Source organism: Daucus carota, chromosome 2, assembly GCF_001625215.2.
Source record: "Daucus carota subsp. sativus chromosome 2, DH1 v3.0, whole genome shotgun sequence".
Classification (NCBI taxonomy): domain Eukaryota; kingdom Viridiplantae; phylum Streptophyta; class Magnoliopsida; order Apiales; family Apiaceae; genus Daucus; species Daucus carota.
In genome coordinates this window covers 41,198,059-41,218,223 of record NC_030382.2, presented here as the reverse complement: position 1 = coordinate 41,218,223, position 20,165 = coordinate 41,198,059, and the positions used below count along the sequence as shown (strand labels likewise).

The window sequence follows — 20,165 nt, the reverse complement described above, 5'->3', positions numbered from 1 at the left end:
TGGATTTTTGGGATTTATTCTATATATTTTAAAATTTCTGAAATCCTACCAAAATTAATAAGATTACCAAAATTAATAAGATTTTGAAGTATTGTATTTAAATACTAAAGAAGATAATTTAGAATACACGACTTACGTTCCGAGTAAAAATAAATTTGATAATATATCTTAAGGATTATGTTCCACATAGAACCAAACTTAAGGTTTTTAGTGTGTATTTATACGCAAACAATACAATTTTGCTTACAAAACTTTGTCTCGGAACTTAAAAAAGAAAATTTCAACCATGTTTAGCCATGAACTGATAAAAAACGGAAGCAACTTAAGAAGAAAATGAGTTGGAGCTAACTAATTCCAGAAAGCAGAGACCTCCAAATGAACTTCGGGTCTTTTAAGTTTTAACCATGCTTTTTCGAATTTAAATCCAATTTTTTTGACAAGTGAACGAGGTATAAGCATATCGGGTCATGGTATGATATCAACATGTGACTTAATATTCAAATTGTAAAATGAGCTGTTATTTGTGAAAATTCTATCGAATTTTTCATGAAACTCGATACAAAAAATTATTAAAATACAAATTTTTTGACTGTCAACGACATATTTAACCGGTATAAGCATATCAGGTCATGGTATGATCTAACAGTGTGACTTAACATTCAAATTGTAAAGTGAGATGTTCTGTCATCCACTGTTATTTGTGAAAATCCTGTCGAATTTTTCATGAAACTCGATACAAAAAATTACTAAAATAATATGAATTTTATTACTGAATAAAATAACATATTTAAAAATTTCACAATAAAACGCGAATCACTAGACAAAACCAAAGAAAACTAACATTCGATTTCAAAATTAAAAAAAGTTAAAGTTCTTTTATCAAACAATACACAAGAACTAGAAACAACTTAAATGCTAGAAGCTCGGTCACCAAACAACCCAGTAACATAACTGAGATCACGATAATTACAGACGGTCGAGAGAATCAACGAAGAAACACGATGTCGGATGTCCATCCCTACCATCCAAAATGACATTTCCAAATCTGTGGGGAAAAACACCAACTAAATTACTCAAAAAAACGATAGCACACTGATCCGGTAAAAAACGAGCACACCGAACTCCCCAATACAAATCCTCCAGATTTTAACATTTTAAATAATCAAACACAAGCATATTGAAAACTGTAATTACGTTATTGGCGTGTTACAAACCGAAACTCCTAGTCAAACACAAGCCACGCTAGCTTTTGTACATAAAAAAGTGAAAACCACAAGCCACATTTAAGACAATGCCAAACTCATCATAACCGTGCCGGCGACTCCTCACGACGTGTTCTCCTGGGCCCCACAAACACTTCTGCTCTCTCCTACATAAATCTCTCTATGGACTATGTTGTAATAATATCTGTTTCCTCGTCAACTGAAAATTAAGCAAAGCTAAAATGAACCACACAACCAAACAAATCTACTTATTATACGCCATTGTTGTTTTCCTCAGCTGCTTTCAGTTGTCGCAGTGCCAGAGCGGCGCCGGAGACGGCGATATTTCCGGCCAGATTGATAATCCGGCGGTGCTGCCGTATCTTACGCAAGTCATATACGCGCGTCTATCCAATGCGACTTCTTCGGTTCTGACTTCCTCGGAGATTAATAGTAAATTCAAGTTTTGCATCAAAGATCCGTACGTGTTTGTTAGTAAATATATATTTCATTTAGTTTGCTGTGTTTAATTATTGATATAGTGCTTAATTTTGTTTAATTTAGTATGTTTTAGAATTGATATTTTGAGTGATTTTGACACAGGGAAGCTGATTGGGATAGAGCTTTTAACTTCTCTTCTAATCTGGACTTTTTAACTTCTTGCATTCAGAAAACTCAAGGTAGTTTTCGAATTTTTGTACATTTGATGACTTTGTGGTCTATTGTGTGTGTGTACAAATCTGTGCTTTGGTTTTTCGGTTATGTTTCGATAAGTATAGGCTTGAATTTGTAAGTTTCCAAACTAAGGTATGTAGTAAAGATAGAAAAATGTATATAATTTTTCGAAGTTATGGTTAAACTTTTTTAATTTTCCTTTTGTTGCGGCCGAGAATAGAAATATAGTGGTATCTGATGTAGCTATACTTTTGAAAGAGATAGTGAATTGTGTAGGCATGCTAAGTTTAAGACATTTCAACACATCTTTAAGCTGAGATTCTGTGTTATTGATGCCTTTACCTATTGTACAGGAGAGGTAACAAAACGGTTGTGCACAGCAGCGGATTTGAAGTTCTACTTCAATCATTTCTTTGAATCGGGAAATGTTGATTATTTGAAGCCTAACAATAACTGCAATTTAACCAATTGGGGAGCTGGTTGCGAGCCAGGATGGGCTGCGAGTGTTGGACCAGATCGGGATGTTGACTTGAGAGATTCTAGAGATATGCCTACTAGAACATCTGACCCTCAGCCTTGCTGTGAGGGCTTCTTCTGCCCTCGCGGCATGACTTGCATGATCCGTAAGTTTGGAAGTTGCTTAAATACTTCCTTCTTCTTTTCTAGTACTTGGATGTATATTGAAGTTTCATTAAAGATTATATTGGAAAGAATTGTGCTGGAAATTTAATTTGTTTGTTTTTCTGTCTTAAAGCTTGCCCCTTGGGATCCTATTGCCCACTTGCGACTCTCAATAAAGATAACGGTGTATGTCAACCGTAAGTCAGATCTTTATGAAACGCTACCTAATTTGTGCTTCCCTCACGATCTACTTTTCTGCTTGTGAAATTTTGTATGTCATAATGATTATTCATCATATGCAGGTACAATTACCAACTTCCTCCTGCGCAGACAAATCATACTTGTGGCGGTGCAAACATTTGGGCAGATATTCGTACGGGCAGAGACTTGTTCTGTTCAGGAGGATCATTTTGTCCAACATCTACCCAAAAAAATTCTTGCAGCAAAGGGTATTAGTCGTTAATGTTGCTTCAACTTGTCTTTTAGATGTATATTTTACCACTTGGTGTCCCATGTCATATAAGATATTACCTGTTCATACAAGCCGTTTCACTTTCGTCGACTTATAGACCAAACTACCTTTCTCTTCTCTCATATATTTTGATCATGGATTTCCTAAAATATTGAATCATACAGTTAAACGAAATTTAGTATTTTCAAGGAAACATCTTCGCAACGGTGACTATTACTTCTAAATTGGCATTTCTGTTTTTGTTCAAAGAACATTTATATTAGGCAATTAATCTTTGTTGGTCAACTATTTGTATCACTTCTTAGTGTACTGATGTCGTTTTTGTTTTGATGGTCTTCTATCCCAATTTCAGGCACTACTGTCGGATGGGATCTAAATCAGAGAAGCGTAAGTGTCATCAATAAGTGTGTGTTGTATGCCTCAAAGAATAGATCAGTATTAAAGTAGTTTAAAATGACACAATTTAACTGTACGTATATTCTCATTTCTTTGGGTGAGTTATTACCCTAGACCCGAGTTCTGCAAGTCTACTTATATTTTGCTGCTCTCTTTATAGAGAATCTGACTCGATGAAAAACTTGCAGGATGTTTTAAATTGACGTCCTGCGGACCCAACACAGAAAATCAAAATATACATGCATATGGAATACTTTTAATTGTAAGTTTTTTTTTTATCATCAGCGGATGCTTTCTTGATATAGTTCCCTCATCCCTGCTTATATGATTTCCGTTTGTAATTCTTCGTATAATGTATAATATTTTGACTCCTATCACTAAAGCTTATATGACAGTAATAAACTTAGACGAATAGTAATGGTAAAAGTAAAATTGTGATCCTAATAATATTGTTTTTCTCACTGTTATTCAGATGATCACTTCTAGCAGCCAGTTTTATACTCTCTGACCTTTAAGTTTAGAAAGATCTACATATCTTCACATCAAAATTAGACATTTGAATTTTCTATTGATTTGGATACAAAACATTAAAGCCTACATAAAAACTAAACCAAGCATTAGTAGGCTGGTGTATGCTGACAGTTATGGAAATTTTTGAAAGTTTCGCGACTTTTTAAGCTATAAAGAGGCCTTATATTGTGTAAATATGATACTTCAAATATACCAATAATCAAAACAACTCTGAATATATGAAAATACGTTAAAGTGATAGCAGCACAATCTCATAATTTCTCATTGCAGGCTGCTTTAAGCACTCTTCTGCTAATTATGTACAACTGTTCTGACCAAGTTCTTACCACTCGAGAAAGGAGACTAGCTAAATCTAGAGAAAGGGCAGCAAGAAGTGTACATGAGAAAGTGAAGGCACGTGAAAGGTGGAAATCTGCAAAAGAAGCTGCTAAAAAACATACCAGTGGATTACAAGCTCAAATATCTCGCAAATTCTCTCGTATAAAAAGCGTCAAGCATCCTGAACATTCTAGAATTGAAGTGGACGATGATCAATCACTAGTTCAGAACTATACAACTGCAAGTGCCTCTCAGCAACAGGATGCTATTTTTGACGGAAAGAAAATGAATCCAAGTGATATAGTGAAGATGATTCATGCAATTGACGACGACCCCAATAGTTTCAGTTTGGAGAGTGGATACAGTGATATGAAAAAGAAAGTGCCTAAAGAAAAGCAAGTTCAAACTCATAGCCAGATATTCAATTATGCTTATTCTCAACTTGAAAAAGAGAAAGCTATCCAGCAGCAAAACAAGAACATGACCTTCTCAGGACTGATTAACATGGCTGCCAATACAGAAACAAAAAAACGACCTAAAATTGAGATTTCTTTCAGGGATTTAACTCTAACGTTGAAGGGGACAAGCAAACAAATCTTGAGATGTGTTACTGGGAAAATCATGCCTGGGCGCATAACCGCTTTCATGGGGCCATCTGGTGCTGGAAAAACAACATATCTTTCTGCTTTGGCAGGAAAAGCTGTTGGATGCACAATCACTGGTTCAATACACATCAACGGTAAGTCGGCATCAATCCATTCATACAAGAAAATTACTGGGTTTGTGCCGCAGGATGATGTTGTCCATGGAAACTTGACAGTTGAAGAGAACATATGGTTCAGTGCAAGCTGCAGGTACAGAAATACCGTTGAGCTGCACATTTCAATACTCTTTCATCCACATCTCATTTGTTTTTCTTCCCTCATCATATATTATAAAATTACAATTGTGAAGGAAATAATATATAATGTTTCAAAAAACAAAAATCATGCCAGGATTTTGCTAGATGAACAATGTGTGTAACAGATGACATGCATCACTTCTCAAATTCAAACACAACTCATGCATAGACATACACTGCAATATGGCTAAAATTGGTTTACCACTTTGCTATTCAAAGTTACAGTAATTGTACTTGGTTTACTCTCTAGATTGTACAATATTTACACCGAGATCACACTTTGCTCTAATTTTTGCTTTGTTTTAAAGACTATCTGCAGACTTGCCAAAGCCAGATAAGGTTCTGATTGTTGAAAGAGTAATTGAGTCTCTGGGGTTGCAGGAAGTAAGGAATTCTGTGGTTGGAACAGTAGAGAAGCGAGGCATTTCTGGAGGCCAGAGGAAGCGAGTGAATGTTGGGCTTGAAATGGTGATGGAACCTTCACTTTTAATCCTAGATGAACCTACGTCTGGTTTGGACAGTTCATCATCCCAGCTACTTCTCAGAGCACTTAGACGTGAAGCACTTGAAGGGGTGAACATCTGTATGGTTGTACACCAACCGAGGTATCAGTTACATAAACATTTACAGATATTGGTAAACAAATTTATAAATCATAAATCCTATAGTTTCCTTGCTAATAATGTCCATCCCTAGGCACAATAGTAGTTGTATCAAATTACCGAGTCACTAAATGTTATTCTTCTTTTCCTTTCTACAAGTGTAGATAAGACTATACTAGCAGCTTCAGGGTTTCCATCGTTAGTCATCAGCCATGTCTTCCAACTACTTTATTTAGGTCATGAGAACAACTCAGCTTCCATATGTAGTTTCCATAGTTTCATTCTTTAGTCATATGTTAGAGGTCTAGAATTAAGACAGTCTATGTCTTTAAATGTGACAATATAGAACAGTCCATGATGCCGTGGCATGCTTCCTATGCAGGCAGTAATGATTCATCTTAAGTGTTCATGTGAATGCACAATTCTTGGTAGATATTTTAGTAGTGAAACAAATGTATTATCTTCAAGGTTTACTATCTTATTGAAGAAGAAAATGATCAAAAATAAACTTACATACCACGTGCACATGCTTGTTATATCGTCATTTAACTCTTATCTGGTGGCTTTCATTTTTCAGCTACACCTTGTTTAATATGTTCGATGATTTGGTACTTCTAGCAAAAGGCGGTCTTACTGTCTATCATGGTCCAGTAAGAAAAGTCGAAGAATATTTCTCCAAGATTGGAATTGTTGTCCCAGATCGTGTTAATCCTCCAGACTACTTCATTGATGTTTTGGAAGGAATAGTTAAACCAAAATCAGGTGTGAGTTACAAGGAACTTCCTGTCAGATGGATGCTTCATAATGATTATCCAGTGCCTCCTGATATGCAGCAAACTTCTGTTGAACTTGCTATGTCGACACCAGGCTCAGATTTAGGTCATCAAATAGATCTTGCACATAATATTACAATCGAACATTCTTTTGCTGGGGAAATGTGGCAGGACGTAAAGTATAATGTGGAGTTGCAGCGAGACATACTACGACACAACCTCTTGAGATCTAAAGACTTGTCTAATCGGAAAACTCCAGGAATTCTCCTTCAGTACAAATACTTCCTTGGAAGGTATATTGTTCTCTTTCGCATATTATTTCGATTATTTCTCAGGTTACTTCGCGTGTTAAAAGCTATTTCCTAATTTATTCACCAGTAATTTGTTTTGTGTCATTTTTCAACCCCACAATGAACTTTTCAATATGATTTCCTTTGGGATGGGAATTTGCACATTGGGTAGATGTAATTGATTGAAGAAAACTCACGCTAGTAGTGGCATTAGTTGATCCAATAAGTGGCATTATTTTCTTGTTTACGTTATGACTTCTCAACTCTGAGATGAACCTCACCAGGGTCACCATGTTAAACTTTATGTGCATAGACCTTTGATATGCTTATGTTATGCACTTGACGCATGATATTTATTTGACTTAGCCGCCAAGGAAACCTAGTTTACAACCTTTTGTTAAGTATTTACTTCTTTTCTGTTACATTCCTGATCACATATATATATGATGGAAATATTTTCAGGGTTGGTAAGCAGCGATTACGGGAAGCTAGGATACAAGCAATAGATTATCTCATATTATTACTTGCTGGAGCCTGCTTAGGATCTGTTACTAAATTCAGTGATGAAACCTTTGGCGCTCCTGGTTATACATACACCATCATCGCTGTTTGTAAGTCCAAAGTCTACCCAGCAACCTTTTGTAATAATTTTTATCAGTTTGTCAAAAAAAGAAAAAGAAAAAAAAGGAAGAGGTTTAACTAAACGGACACTGTCAATCCAAAGACCAAATGCCTGGCAATTAGAAGTACATATGTTATACCAGCTTGTAGTAAAACCTAATACTTACATGTAACTTTTGGGTTCTATAATTTCACTTAATGTTCTTATCTATTTCAGCTCTTCTATGCAAAATTGCGGCCCTGAGATCATTTGCGTTAGATAAGTTGCAATATTCAAGAGAGAGTGCTGCTGGGATCAGCAGCTTGGCTCATTTTCTCTCAAAAGATACAATAGACCTTTTCAATATTGTAATCAAGCCTGTGGTGTATCTGTCAATGTATTATTTCTTCAGCAACCCTAGATCTTCCTTCGCAGATAACTATGTTGTATTGCTCTGCCTTGTATACTGTGTAACCGGTATGGCATATATCTTAGCCATCTTCCTTGAGCCTGGACCGTCTCAGCTGGTAGTTAACTCTTACTATTTGAGTTATACAAAAAATTTACTCCATTTATATTCATTTTAATCCAATCTTTATTCCTGCAGCTCTCCGTACTTCTTCCTGTTGTCTTGACTCTCATATCCACTCAGAATAGAGCTGGTGAATTTGTTAAGAAAGTGGCGAACGTATGCTACACAAAATGGGCATTGGAAGCATTTGTAATTGCAAATGCAGAAAGGTATGATGAAATATCTTTAGCTATAGCCTTTTGCATATTCTTAAAACTGAATGTAGGTTGATATTGAACAAAATCTGCATATCATGAAATATATAGTTTGGGGACAGATTGTTTTTCTGAAAAGTGATTAGTCTTAAACAGTTTCCACATGTTTGCCTGAGCATAGATGTAAGAATTCTAAGTAAATAGTGAAAGATAATTAAGATACATTCTGTGTCTTATGCTAGAAGCAAGTTGATCATATGTTAAGTGACCAATTCTCCTAAAACCTCAAGGTGTTAGGAGGAGGGCTTACCAGGATCAAATTGTATTCCAACAGAAAGTGTGAAAGAGGGATAATCAAGCTAATTATTGTAGACGGTGACTAAGATAACAGCAATACGGCAAAAAATATCATTCTTAGTAAATGTCTGTAATCTGATTTATTTATTCATCAAATAAAATTCAAAAATACTATTTGCAGGTACGATGGAGTGTGGTTGATAACTCGTTGTGGCGCACTGCAGCAAACTGGTTATAATCTTAACCACTGGGGTCTTCGTATATTCCTTCTCATCCTTGCTGGTGTAATTAGTAGGATAATAGCTTTCATTGGTCTGGTCACCTTCAGAAAGAAATGATTCGAACTACCACCTTTATGACCACATAAAAAATCAAGTACGGCCATTGAATTAGGAGCTTTGCAGCAAGTTACACGGCTAATCAGTTGTATCAAATAGAAGATTGCCAGAAAGTATATTTTGTACTTCTAAGAATCGATCAGGAGACTTTCCTAGGATTGATTAGGAGTTTGAATAGTTATTCAATATATGTTACCATTTAATTGTATATTTATTTATCACACATGTACAGGCACATCTTAGATTCTAGAGAACACTACCCTTGTACATTACAGTAGCATTTGGACTTCAATTGTTAAGGATTTTTAGACTTTTGTATAAAAAGGTTTTGCTAGCTAGCGCCGATTTCGACATTCAAATTTGATTCTGCATCTGTACACTGGTGGATTATTCATGTTTGTCGAAACTATTAAAGGTACAGAGCACCAAAACGTCTGTTTCAGTTTACAATGATAATGTGTACTTCTCGGGTGTTATTAATCAAATTTAACCATTAGTGTCTCAAATATCACGTCAGTAATATCTCAAGTATTATGTCTGGAAAAAATATCCTCAATATCACTTTATACCCCGTAAATCCTAGACTCCTAAACCCAAACAATATAAAACCCATATAATAAACCCCTACAAGCTACACCATGTTATTGTTATAACTCTAATACTGGTGTTTTAACGTGACACGCGGGGCCATATTTTCAAGATGTGACATTGATGACATTTCATTTCCGCTCCAAATTACGATATCTAGGCTTTTCTCACACGAATTCTGTTATACCATGTGATTGTCTCAAGTCTCACATGTGAGCATGTCACACAGTCTGAAATTATTATGCAGGTTGTAATGTTTAAGCTAAGATCGCACATGCACATGATAATATGCTTCAATTATTCTTCCTAATCAATACACACACGACCCAACACATTCGTGCTGAAACATGCGCGTATCCCCTCTTTTACGCACACGTCTAGTTCCTCAAATTTAATTTATAACATTACAAAAATTATTTTAAGATATACTCCCCCCATTGATAAAAAAATATATATATACTCCCCCATCCCAAATTATCCCTCCATCCCAAATAGTTAAGTTGATTTTGACCATGTAATTTAAAATGTATTGGCTAGTTCCGAAATTATTTTTTTGATTTTTTTTCAAAAGTTTCATATTTTAATTTTTATATACAAAAATAAAGTTTTAAAATAAGTAATGTGGCTTTGCAGTCAATTTACATTAAATTGTGTGCCCAGTCAACGAGCTCATCTAATTATTTTGGGACGATGGAGGGAGTGGCGTAGTTGGTTAAAGTTTATTTGCATCGTGAAAAAATTTGTACTCTGTTCACGAGTCCAAAGTTTGGTTTTGAATTTCGCGAGAAGACCCGAAACAGTTGCCATATGCTTCGTTTGCAAAATATTAATTTAAATTAACAAGCACGGTGTACCTGCATAAAACTCTAATATAATTCTCCTTTCTTCCTATTCCTGTATTTTTCTTATCTGGGCTTGTGGAGCACCAGTTCTGAAACAAATATAATATCATTGTTCTAACTATACCAGGGGATGATTCTGGCTTTTCTGTTAACTTTTGCAATATACAACAGGATTCTGTTTAGCTAAAGTGTCGCGTTAAAAAGTATAAAACTATTGTACATTTTATATTTCTAAGAAACCTCAAAACTGTATTATATCTTTCTCAACAATCCTCCTACCTCATCTTGGCAAGTTTTCTTGTACTGGTACATGTGCTGTGCATGGTCATTGTAAAGTTCACAAGGTTAAGAAGAGCAGCGAAGACTTGATAACATATAAACTGCCTGAATCAACAAAGTCTGAAACAACATCCAGAATCCTCCAGAGACTAATCCCAGAAACAACACTTATCTCACAAGTTGAGCAGGACATCTTCTATAGTTTGTGTTAATTGAATTTGAAACACCTTTACTTTACCGGGCTTTTGAGCTCGTCACTGTCAGCTGATAATAGATGGAACATGCACACATATCAATAAATATTACAATTTTTAAAGTTGCGAGTTTGATTGTGCTCATTAATCCTGCATTTTCTCTATTGTATACCTGTTTTTTCAAAAACAAAAGAGTATGGTGGGAATTTACCTCCCAACACCTCAGCTACAACTGTTATTGACTATTCAATCAGGCAAGGAAAAGTATCTACTTAAATGTCATTTATTAGGTGCATATCTTTTTGTGGAATAAAGGAAGAATATGTTTCGGTATAATACAGAATAGTCGAATCAGTAATTTTTTTAATGGTCCAACAGTTAAATAAAATGGCAAGTGATGGTGAATAGAGTTACCTGGCATTGCCGGTGTCAGGTCAAATCTTCATTTCCATAACATATCCCCTAGAAACTGAAGAGCTGGAATTCCTCTGATTTCTATATCAACAAGTGGAGCTTTCACCACTGTCAAGGTAGAGAGTTCAGGATCTGTCTCTATCAAGTCAAGAGCACGGGTCTGGTCCTAAATATGTGAATAGATATCATGAGATTGTCATTTCAGTCCTCAATAAAAACTTCAGGGAAAACAATAAGTTTTTTGATTAACGTTCTTCACACATTTAAATAGACATTCATCAGATTTTTATCCGCGTATAACAAGGTGCAAAGATAATAAAGTGAGGCATGATGCATCTAAACCTTGAAAAACGAAGTTTGATCAAACCATTACATAGTCCTTAATTAAGTTTTAGTTGACTAGGACAGTTATCCAGAACCAATATCTCATCTGAGAAACAAAAGATTCAAACACTTAAATCAGAAGTAACATACACCCTAAGCCTAGATACCTCGCCTAGTCTCAGTTAGCCTCGATGTAGTGATCCAATGTAGATTTTTGGACTTTTGGTAGTAATCATCACAGTAAAGGAAGTCTTATGCAGTTATATCATTCTTAACTCATCTCACCACCTTGCATCCCATGCTAAGCCAGTACGAATAACAAGCTCCTTTTTCTATCCAACCCACTGACTGCCATCAGCATAAAGATTTTTAATTTTTAATATTTATTTAAGTGGGCCTAACCTAAATTCAACTTATACTAAGTGGGTCCACGCTAATGGAAATGTCTTTAAAAAGGCAACTTTTTCTCTGCTGAATCCTCAACTATTTGAAAAGAAACAACTACCATCCAAGCAACAGCAAGAAACAAATACATAGCGAATCCCACATCTCCTGCACACTAAACTCTACCAGAGGTTAAAAAGACCCTAAATAGTGCAGTAGTCATACAGGTCATGAAACTCATCTACGCACACACAAAGATTACTATGAAGGCCATAATTTTACACATCTTAAAGATAATACATCAAATAAATGTCAAAGAAAACTCAAGATGACTATGCCAGGTAGTATTCAGAGAACAGTAATACCTCCAGATGCCTAAATGCTAAATCATCTAATATGATAAACAATATAGCATTAAACGATGTAAGGAATTGAGTTTGCCAATTCTCTCTCTCTCTCTCTCTCTCTCTCTCTCTCTCTCTCTATATATATATATATATATATATATATATATATATATATTTAACTTAATCAAGGACAAATAAAATACCTTCCTCTTCATTGCACAAAACTTGCAGTCTGAAGCTGATGGAGGAAGCACCTGATTAACAACAAGCCTCTTGACAGGAACATTTTCCTTTTTCAGGGAAGAACGTAACCTTGATGACTCATTGATTGCCATAACCTCCATAAGATACATAGGAAGTGACAAGTGTGTTAAGACTTATGAGTATACTGAAGCTTGAAGTAGATAGATTATACAACTTGTGAAGCATGGTTGCCTAAAAATCAGCTGTGAAGTTAACATGCCTTGTAATGGTAAAAATGGGTCATTTAGCCAACTCAATCAGAAAAACAACCGACATACTTACTCCATTTGAGATGTATGAACTAATTTAGCTTTTGAAATGCTTGACTGACGTTATTCATTCATAAAACCTATAATTAACTTCACAAACAATAGTTCTTTATTCATATTCTACACTATAATAACTGTAATGACTACATAAAATTACAAACTAGTCAAACTTAGTTGTGAATAAACAAGATCAGTTGCCTTTTTTCAAACAGAAGTAAGAGATTACCTTAGTTTTAGTAGCAGAGTACTAAAAAGGAACAAGCAGACTCACTCTTAAAAAAGCAGTTAAGAATTATACTATAAGGGTCTGCTTAGAAGTGCTGTTAAAAAACTGCTGTGCTGTTAGAAAAAGCTCTGATAAAAAATAGTTTTGTAGAAATCGGATAAGTGTTTGGTAATTTTTTTGATTATTGCATATTTTGAGTTGTAATATATAAAGAAGCGTTTTTGGTGAGGTTTGATCGTGAAATCTATGACAGCTTCCCGCAAAAGCTGAAAAGCAACTTTTTCCAAAAGCATGCGAGACCTGCTTTTCCTAGAAGCAGCTTTTAAGCTAAAAGTTGTTCAGAAAAGCTGCCAAACGTTTTTCGCCTACTTTTCAGCAAAAAGTTGTTGTCCGCAACAGCAATGTAAAATGAAGCCTAAGGTGTAGAGTAAGGGCATCTATTGCCCAAGTCAAATACCATCATACAATCATATTGACAAGATGAATTAGCAGTAAGGAGCTCTACTTATGTTTAATTTGTAATAGTGTTTTTAACTTGCTTCGTTATTTTGTACATATTTATTCTATTGGAGGAGCGGGAGAAAGAGTCTTTACCGTGGGGATCGTTACAATGACAAATTCTGTCGATTCTGTGTCCCGGAAAAGGTCCCTTACTTTGATCATCCTCTCTCTTAATTTTTCTAGTTTGTCGGCCTACATAAGCATTAAGTAGTAGGAATCAAAGCCTATCCTTTAATAGAACTTAAATCAACATTACTAACCAAGGGCACAACTGGGCCTTACTGCATCAGGCTGGTTTCCTTCTTGACCAAATACAGATTTGATGGCTGAAGTAGCTGATGATATCTTCTGCCTAAGCTGCATTAGCCATTAGGCAATGTGATAAATGAAGGCATGGGAAAAAAAATCTACATATCAGGGTAAATAGTACAAACATATATACATGCACACACACAAACACATCTATATACAGTATAGGGAAATTCTTATGCAATCAAGTAGGTGGGTAGATAAGTTCTTTGACCACAAAAACTCCTGCTACAATGCTAACATCAATAATGAACAAAGAAAAATCAAAATAAAAAAAATTCATCCAGGGGTTGGTGGTAGAACTCATAAATATTCATAGCCATTGTACTAAAAGCTCACAAGCATTCTTAACATCTACACTGTGTTGTGTGTTGGGGTATGAACAGGTGCAAAAGGTCTAAGAGTTGACCATATTCAGTCTTAAAGAAAATATAACTGTACATAACAAGTTACAATAATCTATCTTAATGCGTCAGGTGTTAGTTTGTCTTATCAGGCCACAATTGCTTACTTCAAATGAATAGGTGCTGGCCTGCATCTCTCTCACCATTGCTATAATCCACCTCTACCCTCACTCTGAATCATGAGACATGCTTTATCTATCATATTCAATCATTTGCCGAGTTTATATGTTTGGCCATATATAAAAGCGAAGGGGTTTTAGTATTTTGACAGTGAAGCGACAATAAAAGAGGTGATCTTATACAAGTTTGACCACTTAAAAAAAAATTGATAAGAACTTAAACAGGTACTGATTAAGAAGCTACAGGAAAGGCGTTAATGAATAAGGGCTCAGCATCACTGACGCCCACAATATCTGGCCACAGATCTCCCTTATCCTCGTCTGATTAGTTGTGACTTGCATATTAAATTTTAAGAGATTTAACTCAAAATTAGAACCAATGATGCACCACTTTTAAACAAACAACTTTATCGTCTAAATTCTAAGATTACAGGGAAAAAAATATGATAACTGCTTGTTCACCGGAGAAAGTTGTCATATAGTGACTTCTAACAATGTACGTCTTCAATTTCACTTAAAAGATATATACCTTCAGGATTTTTCCAATAGATGCATCCAGAAAGTCTGGCAAGGATAAAAGCCTCAGTGTATGACCCTGTAATGATAATTGTTATGTTTTGAGAAATAATCTCTATAAAGAAATGTCATCAAGAAAAATGTATTACAAACCGTGGGGGCAGTGTCAAACACTATTCGGGTAAACTTATTGTACTCTTCTAACTCAAGAAACTGAATAACCTGCCAGGGTATAAAGAATTGGCTGTCAGTAGTAAGGAAAAAATAGAGGGGGGGGGGGGGGGGGGGGAGCGTATATTTTTCAGTTGGTAAATGAACCTTGGAAATTGCAATCGCTTCATCCAAGCCTGGTGGGGGTGTGTCCAAAAGCTCACCTAGTTTCAGTTCTCCTAGCTTTACAATCAAACTTCAAAAGTCAGAAAAAATACATAAAGCGTGCATTGTCTTTCCAGTCTACAATTCAAGATTAAGATACACGTATAGAATATGTCATGCTTAATTTATAAGTTGAAAACACATTTTAATGTTAACATCTGTGACTGCTGGAGAAATATACACTAATGAGTGCTGTAAAGTAAGAGCCGCATGAATAGTTTGTGTAAACTTTATTTTGTGCTAGTGCAGTACTAAGAAATGTTAATAATCTCATTACAGATTACAGATTATATGTTACTCCAATTGTCATACCAATCAAATTGTAGGAAACCATTTCACAAGTAAAGGTCTTCCTATTACTTAATTGACAGTTATATATATATATCTTTGTGGTCGTATAGAAATCCATCATACTAATTACTACTTGCTGCATCACTAAAAGAACCATGACCATATTAAAATATATCAGACAACTGAAAAGTTTCACCTGTTCTGCAATCAGTCCCAGTCCCATGCCATCCATAAAGTCCTTCACTCCAGTACCCCCATTTTTCTTGCTCGCATTGCGAAATTCTGCCTTCGCTTGATCAGGGTCTATCTGCAATGATAAGATAGTATTTATTTATTTTTTTTAAGAGAAAGATAGTAGTATAGTACAGTATTGTTTGTTATGATAATATTCTGAATGGTTGAAGTTGTATAGTAAATGCATATCTAATTATAATCCCTGCACTAAAAGAATCTTTAACAAGCAATAAACAGTTGAAAGATAGTAAATGGGTGTCAAGGTGGTAAATCGAGTCAAATCGACAGAGGTTGAGCTAGTCGTATAATTGTTGACTATTGAACAAACTAAAAAATAATAAATTATGCGGGTGTGTGTTTACAAACACCTCAAGTAATTTACACTTTCAGGCATTAGCTAAAGAATTGAAGTACATTAAAAGTTTAATGCTGTTATAATAAATGCACTCTTTTGAATAATAAAACAATGAATAAAAAACCACTATATTTAAGATTGTGTGAAATCATTTTTATTTCGATTCATGTAGATCACAAATATACAAAACATCATCAGAAATGGATCTTGAGACTGAAAATCCGGTCAAATAGCTTCAAGTGATCAACAATATTGGCATTTCCTTCTTTCTTTTGTGCCCCCCCCCCCCCCCCCCCCCCCCCCCCCCCAAACCCCCAACCCCCCAACCCCCAACCCCAAATCTCTCCTTAGCCACATCACACTTCTAGATCTAACGACAGGGTTTAATTCAACCAGTCACTCCCAATACCCAGTTAAGAGTTCAAGTCAGCCAAAAAAACAACTTCTTCTGAGTTCTGATTAGTCATCGAGAAGTCAAGAGTAGGCGAGCGCCGTTACAGCTATTAAGATATCATAGATTAGAAAAACAAAATAAAAGGAAAGAAAAACGAAATAGATTAATGGGAAATAATGAATGCATAATAAATTGCTTTTGTATGAATTATTTAAGGCAAATGGTCACAAAACCATCGTGAAGAATCACTTTAGACTAAGAATCGATTTAGTGATGAGAAGGAAGAGATAAGCTCTGAACAGTAGACTGATTCATTACATTACCAGGTTTTATTCTATTTACATATCGAAATGTCTTAGTAATTGCACATCTTAGAGAAAAAGAGTAAAAGTATGTATACTAAAATAGGTCTTTTCGAACATAAAAATTGGGAAGAGATTTGAGGGGGGATGGGGGCAGTGTTCAACTAAGTAAGCAAGTCTTTAGCAATAATATTAAAATTATATAAGTAACACAAGAATTAGCAATATTATTGTTAAAATTCTACACACACCTCAAGGGCATATAGCGGAGCTAGAGGTCCCTCAACTGGTACAAGTGTCCCTCCTGTTAAATCCTATGACATGAGAATACACAATGAGTGTGATTTGTAACATGTAATATAACCCATGGGGATCAGCTTTTAACTGGATAAAGCAGAGGCATCTAAACCTGTGCAAAAGAGTCGCTCAAAGAGTGAGCAGGATCAGTTGAAACAACTAGAGTTGGATGACCATTATTTGCAAATTTTACAGCAAGTGATGCTGCACAGCTTGTTTTCCCAACTCCTCCCTTTCCACCTAGCAGGTAATATTTCCGCTGGGTCCCAGAAAGCATTTCATCGAACCCTGCAGTCTCTTCTACAGGAGCGGCCACAGATCTAACTGCAGAGAATGTAAACATGAAATTAGTATCGGACACTCAATACGAACATAACATTCACAATACTGAATCATCATTCCGGCCTGCTCTCTTACAACAATAGTCTCCTCTAACCTTTAAAGCTCATTTACTGCAAAGATCTCAACACCAAGTTTATAACCCAAGCCAAAAGAGATATGTCACCAGATTTGACATTTAACAGCTTAAAAGTATGGATTTAAATATCTACCATTTTTAAGTTATTTATAACGCTGCAATAGTGAAAACAAATAAATTTATTATTATTCTGGTTACCGCCAGTTACAAATATTTAAAGATCTACTCATATGCCTCCACTGAATCTCAATAGCTCATCACCAAGAGCAATGTTTGTAACACCGTTGACCGTACAATATGGAACAGCAACGACGGGTAAAGAAGCAACTAAAGCTCTCATTCAGTCAAATAGTTACATTTAATTAAAGTGTTATTCCCATCTAAATTTTCCGCTCCACCTATTTGATCAACTCCTAGTCAAATGTTAAATACTCCCCGTCGAACTGAATTCAAATCCACAAATCTTATGATCAAATGAGCACAAATCCATTTCCAAATATTACAACTCCATCGAGACCGGACACAGACAGGAAGTTCCACAGCCATGTCCCATCCCATACTAACTACTATATAATTTTTCAGCTCGTATTCTGCTTTAAAAACTCTGTAACATTTGTCTCACCAAGACCAAATTTTTAATCTATTACTAACACAGTTGCTAAGGTATAAAATTATAACTATCACATATACATAAACATTAATAGATTGAAATCAATGAAGTAAAATTTGGAACCTAAAAATGTTTTAGAAAAACAAATATACCAGTTACCCAATAGTAAATTAATCCTTTAAGGGTTTGATTGCCGTAAAGTCACTTTCCATAATTATCTAAAGTTAACACATATTTCAATACAAAATAAAGATTATTTTTGTATTCTATTATTACTAAAATGCCATCAAACTTTCGTATACAAAATGCATACGACTTTAGGTAACTTCACTGAAGTCGACTTTAGATTCCCTTTTCTCATCCTCTACTTAGCCTCAGAACTTATATTAACAACAGTAAATTGAAATCAAGCAAAAACATAGCCCAAATCACAGTGAGATATATACACATATTACATACTAAAGATTAAAACTTTATAATCAAATAATAAAAGGGTTAGTTTATAATCACCTTGAAATGATTTTCTTGGCTGTTTTCTAGTGAGGGAAAGAGAACAAGAATTGGAGCTGAAACTTGCGCCTTTTTTAGAGAGAGAAAGTGGGCAGGCATGTAATTTGGTTGAGCTAAGTACTGATATACGATTAACTGAAGCTGAAGAAGATGGGGGAGGGATAGGAGAAGAAGTGAAAATAGTCGCCATTTTTGCCTTGTCGTTACAGAACTCGAAGATGGGGGAAGAAGTGGCAAATTTTTATACACGCTCCCCTTTTTGCGTATCGGACTATCGTCTGTGATTTTTTTTATTTTTTTTTATTTTGATGCTTAGGCATGGTTTTTAGACTTTAATATTACAGTACTTAATTTTCAATTTATTAGTTATTAATTATTATTATATACTATGTGTTAATATAGTTAGCAGAGTGAATTTTAAAGCAATAATCCATTAATAAAAGCTCATAAAATATTTATAAAAAAATTATTATATGTATATAGCCAAAAAGAAAATAGTGTTCCACGTTATCATTAAATAAGTATTTAACTATGACATACTCCGAACTATAATACTGAAATTAAAGATATTTTTGCAAAGTATAATCATGTAATAAGATTCAACTGATGAATTAAAATCTTAAAAAAGATCAAAAAACCAAAATAAATCTATGAAACCTAGTACGAAAAAATATACCAAACTCTCGTAAAGAGAGAAGACAAAATGTCGGGTAAAAATATCTGGACGAGTAACTTCCAACAAATAGAGTTATTTATTAAAAATAAGATGAAATAGCGAGATTATAAAATAAAAAGATAGAATATTTTTTGAGTTTTATGAAAGCCAACTCGGTCATAATTACGGTTTTTTGTCACATCAATTTCCTAAAACATATAGTTTTTTTCCTTGCGAATCTAAAACGTATAATTTATTTCTATTTCGATGGCAATATGCTATGTAGTGAAGTGTGTGGAAACATACAAAAGACATATTTTGGATGTTTTCTAATAATAAATTCAATGTATAAAATAATTTTTTCTAAATCATGTCTCATAATTGAATTGGATAAAATTTGTAAAAAAAATTTGTGATGCGAAAGTGTGTATAGATTACAAATTCATTTTGTGTCAGAACTTTATTTGTATATCGCAAACTTGATTTCCATGTGTATTGGAAGACCTGTCTCAAGATCTTTCGCAACATTTTTTTAAAGTTGTCACATAGTCACCTGTCACAAAATCAAAAATAATTATAATGAACTCTTGTATAGCAAATTAATTGTAATAATACTTTTATGAAAATAGTGCGAAATGCAAATATGGACAAATTAATCTTGTTTGTTGTGAAGAACAGTTGTGGACATGTCGGTCAATTGTTTTAAGTAGAAAAATCGACAAGATCTTAAATCCAAGTATTCACACATGTCAACAAATCACATTCATTTTGCATATAGTATATAACAAAAACATTTATAATATATTGTATATATTATTGTACTGATCACAGAGACAAACAAATCAAAATACTATTCGTTATTTCGAAAAACTTGTGATAAATTTAAAATTTACAAAATAACATAAAAGTGGTGTGATCCAAATTGTCGTTCGTAACAAATTTAACGATTATGCATATCCGGAATAATTTGAGAGATTTGTAAAAATTACATATATTGATCCCATAAACACATTATCCCAGTG

At 34.6% G+C, this 20,165-nt stretch overlaps 2 protein-coding genes across 2 annotated transcripts; one reads left to right on the top strand and one right to left on the bottom strand.

The window, feature by feature from the left end:
* Positions 1-1,235: 1,235 nt before the first annotated feature.
* LOC108209680 (ABC transporter G family member 24) lies at positions 1,236-9,081 on the top strand. The gene is made up of 14 exons (XM_017380722.2): positions 1,236-1,683; positions 1,806-1,882; positions 2,231-2,500; positions 2,632-2,695; positions 2,801-2,947; positions 3,323-3,357; positions 3,555-3,628; positions 4,168-5,069; positions 5,425-5,721; positions 6,296-6,784; positions 7,244-7,392; positions 7,620-7,909; positions 7,990-8,123; positions 8,587-9,081. Exons 1-14 carry the CDS (start codon positions 1,445-1,447, stop codon positions 8,741-8,743), a joined length of 3,324 nt encoding a protein of 1,107 aa, XP_017236211.1. The 5' UTR covers positions 1,236-1,444; the 3' UTR covers positions 8,744-9,081.
* A 1,101-nt stretch (positions 9,082-10,182) lies between these two features.
* Positions 10,183-18,754, bottom strand: LOC108205590 (ATPase GET3B). Its single transcript, XM_017375547.2, has 12 exons — positions 18,489-18,754; positions 17,063-17,274; positions 16,905-16,967; positions 15,565-15,675; positions 15,021-15,095; positions 14,856-14,924; positions 14,716-14,781; positions 13,637-13,711; positions 13,448-13,546; positions 12,319-12,453; positions 11,061-11,226; positions 10,183-10,716 (listed from the first exon to the last, which is right to left on the bottom strand). The coding sequence occupies exons 1-11, from the start codon at positions 18,676-18,678 to the stop codon at positions 11,089-11,091; spliced, it is 1,233 nt and encodes a 410-aa protein (XP_017231036.2). The 5' UTR covers positions 18,679-18,754; the 3' UTR covers positions 10,183-10,716; positions 11,061-11,088.
* Between the last annotated feature and the right edge of the window lie 1,411 nt (positions 18,755-20,165).

Bases quoted from the DNA above. Each gene is read 5' to 3' on its own strand.
- LOC108205590 (XM_017375547.2), bottom strand. From the start codon at position 18,678: ATGGCGACTATTTTCACTTCTTCTCCTATCCCTCCCCCATCTTCTTCA. The intron at 17,275-18,488 runs GTGATTATAAAC...CATTCTCTGCAG, and splicing joins GCCAAGAAAATCATTTCAAG to TTAGATCTGTGGCCGCTCCT. The intron at 13,547-13,636 runs GTAAGGCCCAGT...ATGCTTATGTAG, and splicing joins AAGGAAACCAGCCTGATGCA to GCCGACAAACTAGAAAAATT.
- LOC108209680 (XM_017380722.2), top strand. From the start codon at position 1,445: ATGAACCACACAACCAAACAAATCTACTTATTATACGCCATTGTTGTT. The intron at 1,684-1,805 runs GTACGTGTTTGT...ATTTTGACACAG, and splicing joins AAGTTTTGCATCAAAGATCC to GGAAGCTGATTGGGATAGAG. The intron at 7,393-7,619 runs GTAAGTCCAAAG...TATCTATTTCAG, and splicing joins ATACACCATCATCGCTGTTT to CTCTTCTATGCAAAATTGCG.